Source organism: Biomphalaria glabrata, chromosome 4, assembly GCF_947242115.1.
Source record: "Biomphalaria glabrata chromosome 4, xgBioGlab47.1, whole genome shotgun sequence".
NCBI lineage: Eukaryota > Metazoa > Mollusca > Gastropoda > Planorbidae > Biomphalaria > Biomphalaria glabrata.
This window is the reverse complement of record NC_074714.1, coordinates 22,160,960-22,182,049: the sequence shown is the minus strand read 5'-3', so window position 1 is coordinate 22,182,049 and position 21,090 is coordinate 22,160,960. Positions and strand designations below refer to the sequence as shown.

General features: G+C 36.3%; 2 protein-coding genes across 3 annotated transcripts in view; both read right to left on the bottom strand.

Moving 5' to 3' along the window:
• Window positions 1-12,752, bottom strand: part of LOC106054756 (uncharacterized) — a 76,233-nt gene extending 63,481 nt beyond the window's left edge. The window contains exon 1 of one of the 2 annotated variants that reach the window (XM_056027548.1): window positions 12,432-12,752. In XM_056027548.1, the coding sequence (XP_055883523.1) occupies window positions 12,432-12,459 (28 nt within the window). In that variant the 5' untranslated portion in view covers window positions 12,460-12,752. The remainder of the gene's footprint in view (window positions 1-12,431) is intronic. The other variant, XM_056027547.1, reaches the window with a different exon arrangement.
• A 7,124-nt stretch (window positions 12,753-19,876) lies between these two features.
• On the bottom strand, window positions 19,877-20,854 carry LOC106054750 (FMRFamide receptor-like). The gene has a single exon (XM_013210762.2). It carries the CDS (start codon window positions 20,852-20,854, stop codon window positions 19,877-19,879), a length of 978 nt encoding a protein of 325 aa, XP_013066216.2.
• Between the last annotated feature and the right edge of the window lie 236 nt (window positions 20,855-21,090).

The following is a 21,090-nucleotide window of genomic DNA, read 5'->3' as shown; positions in this document are numbered from 1 at the left end:
ACTGATGTCTTATAATGAAAATCTAATTGATCTAATTGTTTTGTAAAGGGTCAAGAAAAAAACAACACATTTCCGTAAATAAAAAAATAAATATTAAAAAATGTGTTTAGTTAAGTGTTCTATGTTCATATGCCAGCATTGCAATACATGCGATAATATGAAAAACTACATATTATTTGTTGTTGTAAATTATGTCCAACTTATATGCATACTAAATAGATTTTTTCTCTTTAAAAAATAGTAAACATTTTTTTTAAATATAATATTCTGTGTAACAGAACATACATAATTTAACAATACAAATGTAAACAAAACATTTTGACAAAAAATTTATAACCATTTGCATAAATATGTTAAAAATATGGTAAATGACAGTCTCCTCTAATAAAGAGCCTCATGTGTTTGTTACTATCAATAGTGAATAGTTGTAAAGTGGTGTATTTTTGTGTAAAAAACTGCTTGCATAAGTGATTTCAGAAAAGAAAAAAGTAGCCGTTTCATCAGAACTTTGAATGATCTAAAATATTATGCTGTAGGAATTTCACTATCTTTTCTAGTTTACGAAATCTAAACGGGACGGACGGACGAATAGACAGGCGGATGGACAGACATTCCACACAAAACTAATAACGTCTTTTCCCCTTTCGGGGGCCGCTAAAAATGTAAGAAACTAAAGAGAGAACGATTGTGACTTTTAACTAAATAGACAAACAAAAGATAGATGAAGATCTCCAGGAAAAGAGAATGTATCTAGTACATTATTACTAAGTAGCACACCGTCTCTTAATAAATGGAAATTCTGTTTAAGTTTAGAAGTAAACTAACGTACAGGACATATTAATTAAGATCTTAGTTAATAAATATATATATTGACCTAGGAACACGCGTAGGACGTAATCGTCTTCTTTTTTTTGAAGTAACGTCTTAATTTCATCTGTGACATTTGACGTCTCGAGAGAGGATCTTTTCCCTTTGCAACTTCTTGTGTGACTAAAGAGGCCAATCCTTGATACACAGCTGCGGTCACAGGTTGGGCATATGTAATCACCAGGCGCCGTTGCATTTTAACCCTTCTTTTTACTGCTGTTGTTAAAGGCTTTGCAACCTGGGACCATTCTCCATGTGGATCTTTACAGTGCCACTTGTTCCCAGTTCTGGCTCCGTTGGTGTCCATAATACACAGCTGTGGTCACAGGTTGGACATGTTATCATCAGACGCTTTAGTACTTTCCATCTCTCCAATCCAGGACCCTTCCTTTAGACTTTCTCTTCATGTGGATCTATCCTGTTTCCTCTTTTCCACAACTGTTGATGTCAATTTTGAAAAACTTCATGTCGCGTTGCATACATCAGTACACCTTAAAAGTGGGCTACCTGCGGCTCTCCTGACTTCTGTTAGATCACCATACAGAATGCCTTGTGGAAGTCGACCTTGTGGTATGTTTTAGCATGTCTAAGTCAGTCATGGCGTGTACTGCTTATAACCGCGTGGATGTACTGGCGCCCTGCTCTTTGCAGCACTTTATCTTGCCACCTTATTTTCAATGTATCAAAAACTAGAAACAAAAAAACAACAACAAAGACATGATAATAACAAAACAACATTGAAGGGATTTGTTTTTTACGTCACATGACAACAACAACAATGATCATTGGCTACAGGATCAGGTGGACATTTTATCAACTCTCAATTCTCAGATCAACGAGAAAGCGCGGCAAAGTCTTTCAAAGTCATCGTCAAGACTTCAAGTCTTGTTTAGCAAGTTTGGAATAATAATAAAGCCAATGTCTTCTATTCCGAAGATTAAGGATAAGTGCAGTTTTTCACATGAGTACGCAAACCAGTTGCGACCTGCATATTTTCCCGAACCTCATGCAGACAAATCAGTAGTCCTCTGGAGTAATGCAATGCACGAACACTGGTATCATTTCTTTTAAAATTTAAATCTTGGGTTAAATTCTCGGATCCATTTCTCATTATCGCACTTAAAGAATAGATGTAAAAGGCTCTAACGTAATTGGCTTCACATAGTGAAAAAAATAACGTTAATTTATCGATGAATTATTTCATTTTTGTATTTGCTATTAATTTTAAAATCAATACAAACAATGTAATTAATGATATGATTGCTCCTCGTTAGATGATCAAAGAAAAGAAAGAGTGAAATAAATATATTAATCTTGAAATCTGAATGAGATTTATATATTTGTATTTCAACAAGCTCTCGGCTCTAAGGAAATCGATTTCGTTATTTAAAAATAAAAAGTTAGATGCTATCTTTTGTTTCGGAGCGAAATAACTTTTCTTTTCTTTATAATAACGTCTTAGAGCAGCGGTTCTCAACCTTTTATGCTCGGTGACCCCTTTTTATCTCCCACTCTGCCGCGACCCCCTCCCCTCACACACACACACACACACCAATAGAAGAATAGACAAAAACAATCCATGTTTTCGATGGTCTTAGGCGACCCCTGGCAAATCATCATTCGACCCCCGAGAGGGTCGCGATCCACAGGTTGAGAACACAGGTCTTAGAGCAAAGCGACTAGAAGATTCCACTACTAGTTAATGGCCAAGCCAGATTAGACACCTCCCATTGGAATAGTTTGTATCACTATTCATTGTTTTTTTCTAAACTATATTTCTTTTAACGATAAAGGATGTGCATGCTTTTTTTTTTTTTGTAAAGCGACAAAACAAAATAGATAAATATATTGCATTAGACACAAAAGAAACAAAATATAATAAAAAATATTTAAAAAAAAACAAAGGGGAAGAACTCCAAATGTAAAGATCTCAATACTGTAAGATTTTTTCCTATTTTTATATCAAACTTAATTAACTAATTACCACTGTTTAATTAAATAATTGGTTAATTTGTTCATTGATTTATGTTTTGTTAGGAGCCATGAATATTTGTGCGACGATTCAACGTTCATTCGAGAACGGGAAGTGGGAGAAAATCACGTGTTCAAAATGTGTATCAGATAGAGAGACAGAGTGAGTGGATAGAATCTTTGTACAAATAGCTGGTGAATTACTAAAGGTACATAATTGTAAAAATTGCTTTCAATATAATTACAAAATAAAATATTATTTCATTGTCTTGTTTTATAGAGTCAGACATTTTGAAAAAATAGCAATCAATTTAGCAACTGAAATGCTCACATACTCAAATTAAAGGTTTAGAGCGTTCTTTTCGAATCAAATTAAAATTCTTTTCAAAAGTCTTAGTCCCACGTCGTGGAAAAGCATAGCATATAATTACTAACCAGCTTTTCTTTGACACAAACGACTTCGGCAATGTTTACCGTCTGGTCATATTTGCTGTATTATTTGTTTTGCTTTTATTTGATATCACATCTAGTAATAACAAACAAATAAAAAAACGTGGGACAAAAAGTAAAGCTATATCAGTCCGGCTTTAGTCCGGCTTTAGTCCGGGAATGATGCAGCGAGTTCTGCGTGATGACTTACTGATGCAGAAAAATTAGTCGCTGCTTAAACGGTGCTTGTTGCAGCGGTAAGAAAGGATGAATTCTGATCATCGATCAACAGACTCGGTGTATCCTGATCAGGTACAAAAGACTTTACAATCGCGAGTGTAGTAGTCATTTTGTTATCTTTGTTTTTTCATTGAAATAAGCTCACTTCTTTATTTTTTAGATCTTATTCTACAAGGTTTCATGTAAAGTCTAGATCTATAACTGTCGAACAAAAAAAAAAAAGGGTCATGTGAGTGGACAAAATGGCGACTAAAAAGGTCAAAAGTCTATGTGGTAGAGTGTTACGATGAGCAGGGTGCATAACATAAGGTGGTCCGTGTCAATAATCAACATAGAGTAACATAGAGCCATTTGGATATTGAAGTGAGGGTTAGGGTTAGGGTTAGGGTTAGGATTAGGGGTTAGGGAGTGCAAAAAGAAAAAAAAAGTTAAGAAAGAAGCGGAGATTCCGACCAGAATAAAAAAAAACAACCTTGGAACAAATCGACAGGCGTAGCCGGTGGGTAATGCTGGAATGTAACAATTGTAATTTTATTATTTAATGGAATACTATTTTTTTTCTGTTGCTAAACATTAGATGCACTTTAAAAAATGTTCTTTTCAAAAAGGTTTATTCAGTACATTTTGTAACTCGACGTTAAATTCCTGTCTTTGAGTCCTATTATATGTTACATATATTATTCAAACTAATGAAACACAACAAGCTTTGAGTGATAGGAAGCCACAATAGCGACAATAGTCAAAGTTAGTCTAAAAATACAACCAAAGGACGTTTTCATCCACAGAGAATGAATCAAATCAAAGTTCATAAGTCACACTAAGAGATACTTAAGTTCATGGGTGACTTTGGCGTAAAATATTAATGGAATTTGTATTCCCCGGAGTTGTCAGTCTGGAAGTAATCATGAAACTCGTTTAAAATTACAGGTCAGTGCTACGGCTTAAATCAAAATTGTGAACAGAACTTTAGCGAAAACAAAATTCTTTTTTTTTTAGATAAATATGAAACTGAAATATGATGTCCAGACGGTGTTTCTTTATTTGAAAGAATTGAAACTCTTATATTATTTATTTTATTAAAGCGCTTAAAGTACAGACTTTTAGTATCCAATGAAATGTATGCCTGACATTATATATTGATCGGTTAGAGTGCTATTGACAGTTCACATTTATCTATCATCCTCATAGTGTCTGAAGAAAAGAAAACAACTAGGTACAAGACGCAAGGAGGGGTATTTTACAACTTAAATAGTTTCTGATATTACTTTTCTTTCCCTGTTCTATTTTCTATTCCTCAGCAACACCCACTACTGTTCTGCAAATAGAGCACTCTCTTTGCTCACGAACGTCTAACTTTACATTGGTATATCAGAAGTCTTAGTTTGATTGTTTTATGTGTGTGTGTGCTATAGCTTAAGTCTTTTATATCTTTTGTGTTTATCAGAGATGGTATGTGCAGAGTAACGGTGCTGTGTTGTGTTTGCCGGAGATGGTAAGTGCAGAGTAACGGTGCTGTGTTTACCAGAGATGGTAAGTGCAGAGTAACGGTGCTGTGTTGTGTTTGCCAGAGATGGTAGGTGCAGAGTAACGGTGCTGTGTTTACAAGAGATGGTAATTGCAGAGTAACAGTGCTGTGTTGTGTTTACCAGAGATGGTTAGTGCAGAGTAGTAGTGCTGTGTTGTGTGGTAACAAGAGATGGTAATTGCAGAGTAACAGTGCTGTGTTGTGTTTGCCAGAAATGGTAGGTGCAGAGTAACGGTGCTGTGTTTACCAGAGATGGTAGGTGCAGAGTAACGGTGCTGTGTTTACCAGAGATGGTAGGTGCAGAGTAACGGTGCTGTGTTTACCAGAGATGGTAGGTGCAGAGTAACGGTGCTGTGTTTACCAGAGATGGTAGGTGCAGAGTAACGGTGCTGTGTTTACCAGAGATGGTAGGTGCAGAGTAACGATGCTGTGTCGTGTCTTGATAACAAACATCTAACTCTTTCTTTATTTTTGACAAAAAAGTTTCTGTCAAGATTTTTCATTTTAAAAAACATAATTTCTTAAAAAATACTTAATTTTGTTCTAGGAGTTAATGTTATCGGAAGGCCTTGATAAAAACTCAATGTATACTTAGCGGTATATCTGTAACATGCTGTACGATCAAGACGTTTTCAATAAAACATAATAGACTTAAATAACAATACTAAAAATTTTATACAAATACTCGGGAAATCGGATCTTTCGTTAACAAACAAAATTTGAAGAGATAAAAATTAATTGTAATTTATTTTTATGGGTCAGAGAAGAGAAAAGGTGATAAATTTGATTTTGAAAAGTTTAGATCTATGCTCATTTATATGGCTTGAATTTTTCTTACATATATTTGTGTGTGTGTGTGTGCTAAATGTTCAATAATAGGATAAATATAGGCTACTAGACTGAAACTCACTCAACTCTTATTTCCGGTTTTCAAAATGTCATGTTTAACTAATATTCAAATAGACCTATCTCTTGATTTCTAGGATTGGCCTTATACACTCTTGTAAATGTTAGTTCTTTAGAGAACAAAAAAATCTGTGCGCATCCGGTTTTCGCTAAAATAAAAAAAAATAATAATAATAAATAAAAAAATAAAATTAAAAAAAATAGCTAAGCACATCTTTTGTTCTGTGCGAGACATGAAGAGCTCTTCATTTAAGGGAATTGATAAAAAAAAAACGGCCTGTAACTTCCTGTGACATGTTTCCGCTTCAGTAACTAGCCGTAAACATCGCATTCAATCGCAGCAGGAGCTCATGCTCTACTACTAATAATAAGATTAATGAGGAACGCAGCACCAGCTGTGACCTACATATTGTGTCACATCCAGGACAAGCATAACATTCACTTGTGGGCCAGTTATATAAAATACTGTATGGCCACCAGCCTGCGCAAAAGATTGTTAAACTTATAATAGGCTTTTTGTTTCGCCGTCACGTACACACATATTTACACATGAGTGGGAGCAAGTAATCAGATCTGAAGTCACTATAATCTTTGTTTGATATGTTTCGGATGTCCCTTCAAAATAAAAGATGATTACATCTAAATCTAAACGTTTCTCAGGGCGGCAGGCATGGTTCGAACCCTTGAAGATCGAGACCAGGTGTTATGGAGTGTGTGTGCTTGTGCGTTTCTGTGGTGACGACGGGAAGAGCTAAGCGATTGGTTGTGAAGGATGCAACATTGGTGGGTTGTCGTCGTTTGGCCTTAGGAAAGACGTGAGCCTGAAAGGTTCTGTCATTGTAGTCAGTTCAATGTTGTTCAAAGATATTATTACTTAAGTCTTCTACAAGTAGTTCGTTTATAACAAGCTAATATTGTCTCTATATTATACATTTCTATTCAGTCTTGTCCACAAAGGTCGTTATTTAAGCTTTACTAGTTGAGATATATTACACCTAGAAAGGTTTAGTTGTCTACCAGCAATTTGGTGCTACAATAGATAGATAGATAGATAGATAGATAGATAGATAGATAGATAGATAGATAGATAGATAGATAGATAGATAGATAGATAGATAGATAGATTAGATAGATAGATAGATAGATTAGATAGATAGATAGATAGATAAATAGATAGATAGATAGATAGATAGATAGATAGATAGATAGATAAATAGATAGATAGATAGATAGATAGATAGATAGATAGATAGATAGATAGATAGATAGATAGATAGATAGATAGATAGATAGATAGATAGATAGATAGATAAATAGATAGATAGATAGATAGATAGATAGATAGATAGATAGATAGATAGATAGATAGATAGATAGATAGATAGATAGATAGATAGATAGATAGATAGATAAATAGATAGATAGATGGATTAGGAAGACGACAAAAAAAGAAAGAGAATGACAGAGCGCGAAGAGATCGAAAAAGGTAAATAGAAACAATACAGAAAATCTCGAAAAAGGGAGAGAGAAAAAGAGAAATAGAGCATCGAGAAAAGAGAAAGAGGAAAAGAGATGGAGAAGATAGGGGAAGAGTGAAAGAACGAGAGATGAACGCTTACGAAGGTGAAAAAGACAGAGATAGAGAGGAAAAAAAAAGAGCCACAGAGAGAAGATCTGGAAAAAGGAGGAAGATAGAGAGAGTGAAAAAGACGCAAAGAAAGAAACAATGCTTAAGAGCTAGGTGAGAAATAGAGAATGTGTGTGTGTGTGTGTGTGAGAGAGAGAGAGAGAGAGAGAAAGAGAGAGAGAGAAGTTAAGAAACGGAGGAAAAAAGGACGCAATAAAAAGACTGTAAAGAGATAGATGAAGCGTTAAGCAATCTTTGACAATCGGCTCCAGAATGTTCCCTAATACGTCAAGGCAGGTCAATGGAGAGAGCGGAATCTCTAGACTTCAAAACCGATGCACACAGAACAGAATATTTTAATGACACACTGTAATATTTCATCTATTACATTCCCCCAAGAGTATTCAAATAAATGTGTATGTGTGTCTGTACTGATAAGCATATATGCGTACAATGTGAGTCTTCTGTTGTGCCTGTGTGTGTGTTCTGCAATGAAGGGGACTCCTCGATTATAAATTCCCTAATCGAATTATCATTCAAATGTGGCTTTCCGTACTCCCCCAGGTGTCATTTCATGTTTCTGGTCTTTGTGTTAATTGCGCATAACCATTTTTTAGACTCACTCCGTTCCATCATTGCTCAGACTGTATCAGTAGCCAAACAACTCAATAGCTACGTTATTAAGTTGGTTTGGTGTTCAGAGCTATTATATCTCAGTGTTAAATAAGTTTACACATTTTTGTAAGCAATGGTGGATAAGGTATGTATAAATAAATATACGACATTGTCTAAACAACGGACGACTCTTGTGGCCAATAACAACAGACGTTGTTTTGCAGCATAATCATATATAAAGCCAATGTGGCAAAGGTTTGATAAGACATCGTAGATCTCTTGTTACTAATACTACAGCTATTATAGAGCAATGATGTTTATTCACAGAGAACAGTCTTGTTCTTTCGTGGAAAAGTAAAGGTGTAGCTGTCGACACTTAAAATCAGACTAATGTTAGTGGTCTATAGGGCAGATGATGTAAAGGTCATCTGTTTCTGTGGCTTATGGTTGACAAGAGTGTCATGTGGTCAGCAGAAAGGCCAACTGCCTTTACTTTTCTCCAACAAATGCCAGTTACCCATTAAAGCTGGGTGGACTCATAGGCGCCCAAAAATTCCGAAATTATAAATCCCAGTCTTCACCAGGATTCGAACTCAGGACCCCCGATTCGGAAGTCAAGCGTTTTACTGCTCAGCCGCCGCGCCTCCACATTCTTATATGCTTGCGCATAACCGCAGAACCGGACATAACAGAATGAGACGATTTGTGTTCCGGAAAGCTAAAAGTCGGGACTAGCGAAACTTGCCCTTGTGGAGCATCACCAGAGAATTCTGACCATGACCTTCAAATTGTATCAAGAGGCTCGAACAAGACTCTTAAGGCTCCAAATACCCTCATAATAAGAACAAATATACGGAGAACTGCCTGATTTATCTCAGATATAAGATTACTGATCTGAATCCTCCGACATGAAAAATGACATGTGAGAAGCTTGAATATTACCCGAAGAAGCATTAGTAGATACATTCATTCCCTGAAATATTTTGGTGAGTGGCTTTAAGTATTACTTGAGTATTCTTTTGAATATTACTCGAAGTATTACTTGTTGTATGACATAAAATTACTTAAAGAATTACTGGATTATTACTCTAATAATAATAATACTCTTCATGATTTCCCTCAAAAATAAGTCAAAGTATTACAATAAATGTTACCCTCCTCAAATGCCAAAATGCTTAGCATGAGTAATAACTCTTAGACACTAATCATCAGTCACAATAGTCATTGTGTGTGTGTGTGATGTAACTAAATAGTCATTTATTAAAGACTCGTGACAGGTAAATCTATGACATTCTAAGTACTTTGGAGAGTGTAGGAAGTACTGAGTGCCTCGAGACACATTCCTCTTACACTTTTTCATTCTTCCCTTATTCGTGCGACACGAGCCAGCTTTTTAGCGTGAGCTCCCTTTGATTGATTTAGAAGCAATGATTTATTTCCTGGCTTTTCTGTTTTCTTGTAGCCTTCACGGTTCATTGAGCTCCCGAAAGGAAGATAAAAAAAAATTATAATTTAGACGTATTTAAATTTTTAGCTGACAAGTTGTAATTTTTTTTTTTTTACTGTATAAAAAGAAAAAAAAATATTTTGATAAAAATGCATGCAAAGTTTAATGTCAGTTATTAATTTTATACAACCTTCTTATACCATTTGATCATACGGCTTTTATAATATGCAGTTATGTAAAAGGACACAGGCCTGATTCCTGCCAGTCGCCATTATCTGAAGTCCTGTTGGAGGTTTGAACTAAAATTTAAAAATGTTAACTTCAAAGCAATATCCAGAACACGGACAAGAAAACACATTTGTTTAAAGGATTCTATTTGTTTCTTTAATATCAGCGAAGTATTTTGGGTTGCAAAAAAGACAGAGCTAAGCTTAGATGAAATAAATTAATTAAATTGAATCAATTTACTAAAAACATTTTTATTGTTAATGGGATTTGTTTCAGAATTCTTATCTGGGTTAGAGTAGCAAGTTCTGCCAGTGTCTGGATGTGTATTCTGCAAAGCTTCCTTAGGGTCGCTTCCAATGTTGGTCTCGCTTGGACCCAATGTTGGTCTCTATTGGACCCAATGTTGGTCTCTATTGGACCCAATGTTGGTCTCGTTTGGACGCAATGTTGGTCTCTATTGGACCCAATGTTGGTCTCTATTGGACCCAATGTTGGTCTCGTTTGGACCCAATGTTGGTCTCTATTGGACCCAATGTTGGTCTCGCTTGGACCCAATGTTGGTCTCTATTGGACCCAATGTTGGTCTCGTTTGGACCCAATGTTGGTCTCGTTTGGACCCAATGTTGGTCTCGTTTGGATCCAATGTTGGTCTCTATTGGACCCAATGTTGGTCTCGTTTGGACCCAATGTTGGTCTCTATTGGACCCAATGTTGGTCTCGCTTGGACCCAATGTTGGTCTCTATTGGACCCAATGTTGGTCTCGTTTGGACCCAATGTTGGTCTCGCTTGGATCCAATGTTGGTCTCGCTTGGATCCAATGTTGGTCTCGTTTGGATCCAATGTTGGTCTCGCTTGGATCCAATGTTGGTCTCGTTTGGATCCAATGTTGGTCTCGTTTGGACCCAATGTTGGTCTCGCTTGGATCCAATGTTGGTCTCGCTTGGATCCAATGTTGGTCTCGTTTGGATCCAATGTTGGTCTCGCTTGGATCCAATGTTGGTCTCGTTTGGATCCAATGTTGGTCTCGTTTGGATCCAATGTTGGTCTCGCTTGGATCCAATGTTGGTCTCGCTTGGACCCAATGTTGACCTTCTGACCACGTTTACCAAAAATGCACGTTCAGACTGTAATGCCATATCAAGAGATCCTCAGTGCTCGCACACGCATTCCTACAAGGAACAAAACCAGGGAAAAAGAAAGAGAAACAGGGAAGGGAAGCGATGTGAAGAAATCATCAAAGGCATTCAATCCAAGAAACTATAATCCTAGCAAAAGACAGGAATGTAGAGAGACGGTGAACATATCATGGCTGGTGCTCCAACGATCCAATGGACTAAGTGGCCAAGAAATAGTAGAACATTTTTTGAACTTCTCAATATAAACTTATCCAACAAATGATATTGTTTTCGAAAAAAAAGAAAGAGAGAAAGAAATGGGTCACTGTAATGCACTCTATTTTTTTTATTTTGGAAGTTTTTATTTAAAAAATTTTATAAGAAACATTGCTAGAGAATGTGCGTGAAAAGTAAAGCATAGAAGATGTGGTAGGCTCACTACAATAGGATTTAGTTGGTACCTGTTCAGGTGTGTCACATGCACTACACCGGAAGGCGTGCAGTATTTATTACATATGAAGCGATGGACTTTTGGCCGTCACACTTCTGCATGAAATTGGCTGCATAAAAAGTTTATTTAAAAAATGTGCGTGATATTTATACACAAAGTGTATCCTTAGCCTTTATAAACAAACATAAATGTTTTCTTTTAATTTTAGCAGCTAGTTGACCAGAAGAAAAAAAAACACCTTTAACTGATATTTATATTGGTTGTTAACATTTCTCGTACATTCTATAAGTATATTTGACTTAGTGATACTGAAAATACATAAACAACAATCTTTCTTTGTTAACATATTTTTAACATTATCTCCCTTACTTTTATGTATTGTTTTAGAATTGGTATATTTTTAAGAAAAAATTGCTTCCTTAATTAATTAAAAAGTAGCCGTCGCACCTAAACTTTGCAAGCCGCATCGCAAGTTGAAATAATATTTTTCATTTCTCTTCTAGTTTTTGAGATCTGTGACAGACGGACTGGAGGACAGACGGACATTTTGCACAAGCCTAATAGCGCCCTTTCCCCTTACGGGCTGCTAAATATAGAATAACAGAAATTAACCTTTAACTTCTTATACCAATCGATTCACTAAACGTTGTGAGGTACCTAGTAATATGCAGATAGAGCCTTGCAGCGCATCTATATAAGTATTTTATTTAAAATAATGGATCTTTGTGTAGCAAAAGGGTTTGCCAACCCATGTATATAGTAGTGCTGCATGACTATACATAGAGATTGGCTGCGCACTTTCTTCTGCTTATTTATCGGAAACTTAAAGTTGACAATTAGGAAACGGAAGCTGAAAACAGAAGTATGGTTTTAGACAAATAAAAGAATCATTTTTATCAGTATTTCATAAATAAGCATTGACTTTATGTGTCTTTTCATATATGTTAAATTTAAAAAATAGAGGGAAAAAAATCCATACGATAAAAAAGTAATTAAAAGTTATAGTTACTTAGAGGCAAAAAGATAATCCACTTCATCGTCACACCAGTTATCTCCCTTGCTTTTCTTAAGAGAAATTGTCAGGATATGCTACTCTAAGTTCCGTCCCTTTGCATCAGTTTACAGAGTGCCAGGGAGAGCGGGCAAGTGAGGAAATAAGCTCCCCACTCTCTGTCACTCAGTGGACGAAGCGATAATTCTCCGATAATTTTAACCATTCCTTTTCAGATCCCACATTATCTTCGACCTCTTAGTTTTGTCTCTAATTGTATTAGGTTATTGAGTTTTCCATTGGTCCAGTGCTTTTTCTTTAAGGGTGAAATTAGAACCACAATAGTCATCAACTAATTTGTCAACAGAAAAAAAAAACAACACAAAAATAAAAAAGAGAGAGAAAAAGGCAGTCAGGTATGCATCACCTCCGCCGCTTAAACCACTTCCTATATAAATCGATTATGTTATTGGAACTCACAACTTGGAAAGAGGCCAGGATGAGGCATAAGAAACGAGACGGAGATAGATACTTTAAGAAAAGTACTTAACAAATACATGACTGGCTCTCTGAAGAAGGTTCTTTTATACAAAGCTTATATCAACTCGCCCTGTCTGGTAAAAAGTGTATACACGCTATTTCTCCCGCACCCATTCTCGGATCAAGCTGAAACTTTGCACAATTATTCATTGGCATAGACAAAACATGATTCAATAAAAAAAAGTAAACGATTAGCCAATTAATTACTTGTAATTCATTACTTTATTTAATAGCAACAAGGAAGACTAATCCTTTAGTGTTCACAGATATGACTAAATGTGTTGTGTTTAATCTCCTTAATTGATTGTTAATGCTATTTCCCTTTCACGCATTTTTCAATCAAGTTGATACTTTAAACAATTATTTATTGCACCTAACAAAACATGAATCAATAAACAAAAATACTCAATTAGTCAATTATTGGTAATTAATTATTTTGTTTAAAATCAAATAAGGAAAATAATTTGTACATTATTGGTAGATATAGTTTCAAGGACGGAGTTCTTTCCCTTTGCTTTAAAAACATAAAATATTTTTTTTATATTCTGCTTGTTTCTCTGGACTAGTTTGCTTTTAGTCAACTTTGACATTTCTAATGAGCAGTTCAATAGACCTAATATTGGGGATTTTTACAGCAAAATGTAAACCTTTAATTATTTCTGTGTTGTCGAGGTAGTTATTAATTATCAAGATCGGATGAACATTATTTAAAAGTAATAAAATACAGCAAGATAGAAAAAGAACGGAAAGCAAAGTGGAGAAATGTGCAGGCGATAGAAGGTACAAGAAAAACGTAATGGGAAAAAAAGATTGCGAGAGATTTTGACAAAAAAAGTTATAACTTACTGCAGAGGCGGGTCTATGGTGGTGGGTGAAGAACAGGGTCTGAAGAGGCTTGCGATATGACGTTTTGTTTGTGACAGTCAATCCATCAGACAAATGTGATAGGCCTCCAGTGCGAATTCTAATGTAATTTCCAATACTCTTTAGATTAAAAAAGCATCGCGGTGGATTTGTTCGAAAATAGTTCTCTTCAACAAGGACTTGTTACGATTGGAGCAACCTTCTTGACATTCAACAAGGACTTGTTACGATTGGAGCAACCTTCTTGACATTCAACAAGGACTTGTTACGATTGGAGCAACCTTCTTGACATTTAACAAGGACTTGTTACGATTGGAGCAACCTTCTTGACATTCAACAAGGACTTGTTACGATTGGAGCAACCTTCTTGACATTCAACAAGGACTTGTTACGATTGGAGCAACCTTCTTGACATTTAACAAGGACTTGTTATGATTGGAGCAACCTTCTTGACATTTAACAATTACTTGTTACGATTGGAGCAACCTTCTTGACATTTAACAAGGACTTGTTACGATTGGAGCAACCTTCTTGACATTTAACAATTACTTGTTACGATTGGAGCAACCTTCTTGACATTTAACAAGGACTTGTTACGATTGGAGCAACCTTCTTGACATTCAACAAGGACTTGTTACGATTGGAGCAACCTTCTTGACATTCAACAAGGACTTGTTACGATTGGAGCAACCTTCTTGACATTTAACAAGGACTTGTTATGATTGGAGCAACCTTCTTGACATTTAACAATTACTTGTTACGATTGGAGCAACCTTCTTGACATTTAACAAGGACTTGTTACGATTGGAGCAACCTTCTTGACATTTAACAATTACTTGTTACGATTGGAGCAACCTTCTTGACATTTAACAAGGACTTGTTACGATTGGAGCAACCTTCTTGACATTCAACAAGGACTTGTTACGATTGGAGCAACCTTCTTGACATTTAACAATTACTTGTTACGATTGGAGCAACCTTCTTGACATTTAACAAGGACTTGTTACGATTGGAGCAACCTTCTTGACATTTAACAAGGACTTGTTACGATTGGAGCAACCTTCTTGACATTTAACAATTACTTGTTACGATTGGAGCAACCTTCTTGACATTCAACAAGGACTTGTTACGATTGGAGCAACCTTCTTGACATTCAACAAGGACTTGTTACGATTGGAGCAACCTTCTTGACATTTAACAAGGACTTGTTACGATTGGAGCAACCTTCTTGACATTCAACAAGGACTTGTTACGATTGGAGCAACCTTCTTGACATTTAACAAGGACTTGTTACGATTGGAGCAACCTTCTTGACATTTAACAAGGACTTGTTACGATTGGAGCAACCTTCTTGACATTCAACAAGGACTTGTTACGATTGGAGCAACCTTCTTGACATTTACAGCAATTACCGTAAAAGCTGCCCTTTAAACGATATTCTAGGTTACAGCTAATCTTTAACATGCGAAACTCGCCTACACCCGCTTGCTGCTAAAGGCCGCCTCTGTTCAGGTCTTGTGGTGAACACAGAAATCATTAAAAATCATTTAATTTGTACATGTTCCTACACTGTTGGAGATGTTCATTCTAAATCAAAATCGCAGAAATCTGTTCGCATGTTTTAGTCTCCCGATCTTGTGTACATTCTTTAAGCAGTAAACTAGAGTAGTATAAAAACAAAAAGAGGAAGCGATATGGATATATATGAGGAAAAAACAAGTGAACTTCAATAAATTATTGAGAATAAGAAATCGAGAGAAAATGAACTGATAAGTTGCGAGAGATGTTGAAATAAATAGATAAAAAAAACATTCCTAAGGTCGTTAAATGGAAGATTCACTTTTACCAACAAAATTTATTAAGGGTAGCAGCTGATCTTCACAATATCTTTGCTTTTGTGCAGCTCTAGCTAGATGCCCATTTGATTTTACTTTTATGACTTGGCGCTTGGCGGCAGCACTACTTTGTGAGACTGGTCTATTACTGATGTGTGCGCCGAAGTATGGTGACTGAGAAGAAAACTTTGTGTCAAAGGCGGACTATTCTGTATGTTTATGTATTCATCTTTTTTGTTTTATTTAACCATCATCATCTCTAACTCTCTTTCCTATAGCTGTTTGTCATTGAGTTACAACAATTGGTGTCAGAAGTGGAATTAGTCAGATTTACGGAACGGAAGGATGGCTATAATCAAGGAACTAGATGAGCTCAGTTACACTGAAAGTAGACAAGTGCAGGAGACATCATCTGGAGGGAATGATGATTTGATAGACCTGCTTGAAAATGTTTTTATTGAAGAAGGCCACCATCCAAAATAAAACTTTAAGGGGACTCCTCAACACGTCATGAGGACACTAAATTTTGTCTCCACACGATTCATGAGGTCATTACACATTCACTTTCAACCCGATTTTATTTTTACAGGCTCATTACGTCTTAATATTCGTATATTGTTGATTTATTTTATTAACACATTTTTTTTTATTAATCGATCAATTCTCTTGCTTTTCATGTCATTATGTAAAATCAAATTCTGTATTTAAAAAAAAGAAACCATGGCGGAAACTCCTAAACTCAATTTATTTGCATGGATGCTCTTTCTATGGCTGAAATGCCCTTTAAAAAAAGCCATCTACGCTTAGTTAATGTTACAAGCAAATAAACCCATAAATCATATTACAAACAAAAAATTATTGATGAATATATTGATTATTGATTACTTTATTTCTTGTACAATGTTCTATCACACGTCACTGACATCGGGTCTCCACTCTTTTTACATAAACTAAAACTTTCAAAACAAAATTTGTATTTTTTTCATCAATTTAATTTTTTTTTTTAAACTGACAACCCAGGCGGGAAGTCGGACGTGAGTTTTATTGATTTGAATATTTGCCAAACAAGGCCATAACATGGGCCACGCTGGTGTGCCGGTTTCACAAGTCCATGATGTAAAGCAATCACATTGATGTGTAATTAGAAGATTTTGTGATCAAACGTTCCTACACCTCAGCAAATAACTGCGTGACTCTTTGAACATAGGATTTTTTTTTAACAGCTGAATCTTTTAATTATCATTTTTGAACAGCTGATTTCTTTAACAGACGATTTCTTTACAGCTGTTGAAAGATGAATATTTGGACGGCTGACTATTTTGAGAACTTACTTTTTTTAGACAGCTTTCTCTTTTAATGGATGATTTTTTTGACATTTGATTTTTTTAACCGCTGATTTATTTGACAGTACATTCATCAGCAACAACGCTTATATTATCTCACTCTATATCTTTCATGTATGTTTGGATTTGTGCAATCGATGTTTCGACCAATTCTACTCATCCCATCCTCATGATATTTTGTCTATGAGTTCATGGCTTGACGACAGCACGTGAATAAAAAGAAAATCAATCATTTAGTTAAAATCGATTATTTATTTTTAATTAATTTTGTTTGTACATAGGCTAAGGAAGATAAGAGACATCTGTAGAGAGATTAAAGATTGAAAAATAAAAGAAAATAATTTAAGCGTTGTTTTAAAATGTAAAAATATCTTTTATAAACAGATGAGCTTTTGACAGCTGATACTGCAACAATTTCTAAAGCTAATCAATTTTTTACTGCATATTCATTTGGCTTTTAATAATCAATTTTTTTTTTCATTTTGTTTTTTTATCCAGTGGAATCATTGTACAGCAATTTTCTTTTAATATACACTCTTCTGACACTTAGTTCATTAGTGATCTAGAGTTCGAATCCTGATAAAGACTGGTATTTTCAGGATGCCCCTGAGTCCACCCGCGTCTAATTGGTACCTGACATATGATTCAGAAGGGTCGTTATTCTGGCAAAACGTCGTCCAACTTTAACCGTTGTCCATAGAAACAGATGCCCTCTACATCAGCTGCCCCCATAGCTCGCAAGGTCTGGAAGGGTTCACCTGAGACATGTGTTCAGGAAAGTGACGATAGTTGGACGTAGTGCTGGCCACACGACACAATATTGAACTACCATGGAAAGAGAGAGACACAATATTGAACCATCTATCATAGAGAAACACATTGAATTCATCACTTTTCCATCCCTTTCTAGGACAACCTCCTCACTTTTTGTATCTCACTCTTTTATCCTCTTGTTATCATCTTGAGGATAGAAAAAGAAAGTGAAGACTTAGGTGTTTCTTAAAAAAAAGAAATTCAAAGATTATTTGAACTAGAGACCCACGGGTCGTGGACAAATTGCTTTAAATGTGAATGAATGCCATGTTTGTAAACACGCACAAAACACAAGAATATACATGTGCATGTATCTTAAAGGCTGCAAGAAAAAACATTTTTTACAGCGCATTTATTTCTCTCCTTTCGGGCGTCTGGGACGCAGGGGCAATGGCACCTTCCGTTCAGCGCCCTTGTAACCCAGCAATCGATAACTTGTAGCACCCAATCCCTGGCCGTGGCGTGGGGGAACTCTCTACCTCGTGTGATCTATGTTATTCACACGTCTTACTCCCCCCCCCATACCAAACATTCGTTTTTATTTATTCCGAACTAACTGGGGCGTCTGGCGCCACACCATGTACTGCAAATACGAACGATGCTTTCTGGCAGCCTGGTAGAGCCCTGGGTAGAGCGCTTCTTTTTCGGACATGAATACATAAGAACAGGGAAGGAAAGGTTGAGCTTTAGAGTAGGCAAAATGGTGATTAATTTCTTTTGAAATGGGAAACTTGGTAACACAAATGTTTTTATATATGCACAATACTTAATTAGTGTGAGAGAGAGAGCGAGAGAGAGAGAGAGAGAGAAAGACTGAGCGGAAAAATGAAAGAGAGAAAGGATGAGAGCAAAATAGTAAGAGAAAGAGAAGAGAGACAAAAAAGAGAAAGAAGACGCGTGAATGAGACAGAAAGAGAAAGAGAGGGAGACGAAGAGAGACAAAAAAGAGAAAGAGATTGATAGCAGAGTGAGACAAATGGGAAAAGAACGCCAGAGAGAGTGAGAGAGAGAGAGAGAGACACAATGTGTGTGTGCTTGTGAGAAATAAAGATATATAAAGACAACGAGAGTTAGAGAGAGGTTAAAAGGAATAGAAGAAATAACTACTTGCATAATACAATCTCAAATTACAAGTAATAATTATGAAAATAATATGGAAATAAAGAAAGTGTAAGTAGATCGGTTCTCTTTCAAAGTTTTAAACTTTTTCTTTTCTTTTCAAACACTTTCTCTCTTTGTCTCTCTCTCTCTCTCTCACTCTCTCTGTCTCTCTCTCTCTCTCTCTCTCTGTCTCTCATTCTTCATTTTATCATCTTTGTCAGTCTCTTTCAGCCCCACGTTTTTCTCAATAGTTAAATTATAGTCCATCTTTATACCCGTTTCTTTTTTCTTTCAATCCCTACAGAGAAAATTGTTTGGACCAAATGTTATTCCAACCAATGACTGGACTCTTTGTCACCACTAGTTCCTCTACTGACTGTGATTTCTCTGAAGGAACAAAGGCAATTAGTCTGTGACACTAACGAGACTGACCCGTGACATTCCAGTAATGAGTACAGAGTCAAAGTCACTTTCCTGTCGGATAGCCCCTCCCGGACCTTTAACATAGCTATTTCATCTTTGCTAATCGTTGAGGGCTGTAAGGTATATTAAGCCTAAACAGAAGTGTTCTTTGCGTCAATCATTAGATTTCAAAGCTGTGAATGAGTTAACAGACCTTAAAATGGGTTTTTAAGTAGTCTCTTTAAAGGTGCACAAGTTTTAGACATTCCTTCAGAGATTAAGATGATCAAGTCATAGCCCAAAGTTTTTACAAGATATCGGTAGAAGTGTGCTGGCAGGGTTTGAACTCAACACTATCATGAAGACAGTTTGAAGAGCGTACCACACGTCCAGCCAGTCACCCACTTCGCACACTTCGAAGAATCATTTAAAAACTAAATTTTAAAAGTAAGGAAACAAAAAAGATGCATGATAGAAAACTTCAATGCAAAATCATTATTCACACTTAAGTTCAGCAATTCAACAACAATTCATCCGAATACGTAACTAATGTCTTATATTGTCGTTACACAGTCCGAATCAAATGTCGAAATGTTTCCCTGAAACGACTGTTCATGAAATAATAGACAATGATATTTACGCTGGAATTCAGTGCTTCCATGATGAAAGTTACACAGTAGCAGATATTGAATAAATTTCTATAGAGCCCAAGGAGTCCGAAATTATCGTCTATAGCACTTCCTATTACGACCATAATAGAAGGGAGGACGCTGATCAGGAACACTGCCGACAGTGTGATGACTAACTTGGCGGCTTTGTTCTCCTTGCTAGAAGACGGAAATGTCTCGCGTTTCCTTGAGGCCGCCACTGATTGTCGCCATTTTGACTTTCTGTTCAGCTGCACAACTATCAGCAAAGTGCACGAAGCAGTGATGGTGAAAGACAGCAGAGCAGACACGGAGTTGCTCAGGACGTTTGATACTCGCGTCACTTCCAGGGCGTTGTCTGTCAAGACGAGTCCCAGGAGCGTTCTGTTTAGCATGGGGTAAAACTTCCAATCGAAATAGTGCGTGGCGTACGTTGGCAGAGCCCCGGAGACGACAATGACGCTTAGAAGAACAAGACAGAACTTGACCCGAAAAGGAGTCACCAAGGTTTTCACCTTTAAAGGCTTGGCTATACACAGGCATCTCTCCACCATGATGAACGCCGTGATCCAGCTGGTTAGTTTGGAGAGAATCGTGTGGGGCCAGCCCGACGCGAGAAACTGAATTTCCCCGCCCACAAAGGTCACATCCGGGGACAGGAGCCTGGGCTGTGTTAAAACTCCTAAACTGATGAGCGGAAGGAGCGAACAGAGGTCACAGATGGTCAAGGCGACCAGGCTGATGTTGACGGTATCTTTGAATCCGAGTTTGACAAAGATGATAAGATTGATGATGTTGGCAATGACCCCGAAAGATACGATGGCGAAAATGAGGCAAATTGAGCCGAAGCTAAACTCGGACGTAAACTGATCATTGATAATAAATATTTCCTTCATTGTCACACTAGAGTGATATAAAGAGTGTACAGGATAAATATTCTACAATAACTGTGTACCATATAGAAACAGTGATAGAATGACAGTTTTACAATATAACAATTTATGATATAGACAAGTTTATTTAACAAATACATTGTATTTAAGTCAATTTATGATAGTATCTTATATTTTAATCAGAGTAATTCTTCTTTTTTCTTCTACAGATAATGTATGTAATCTGTTATTACAATGTA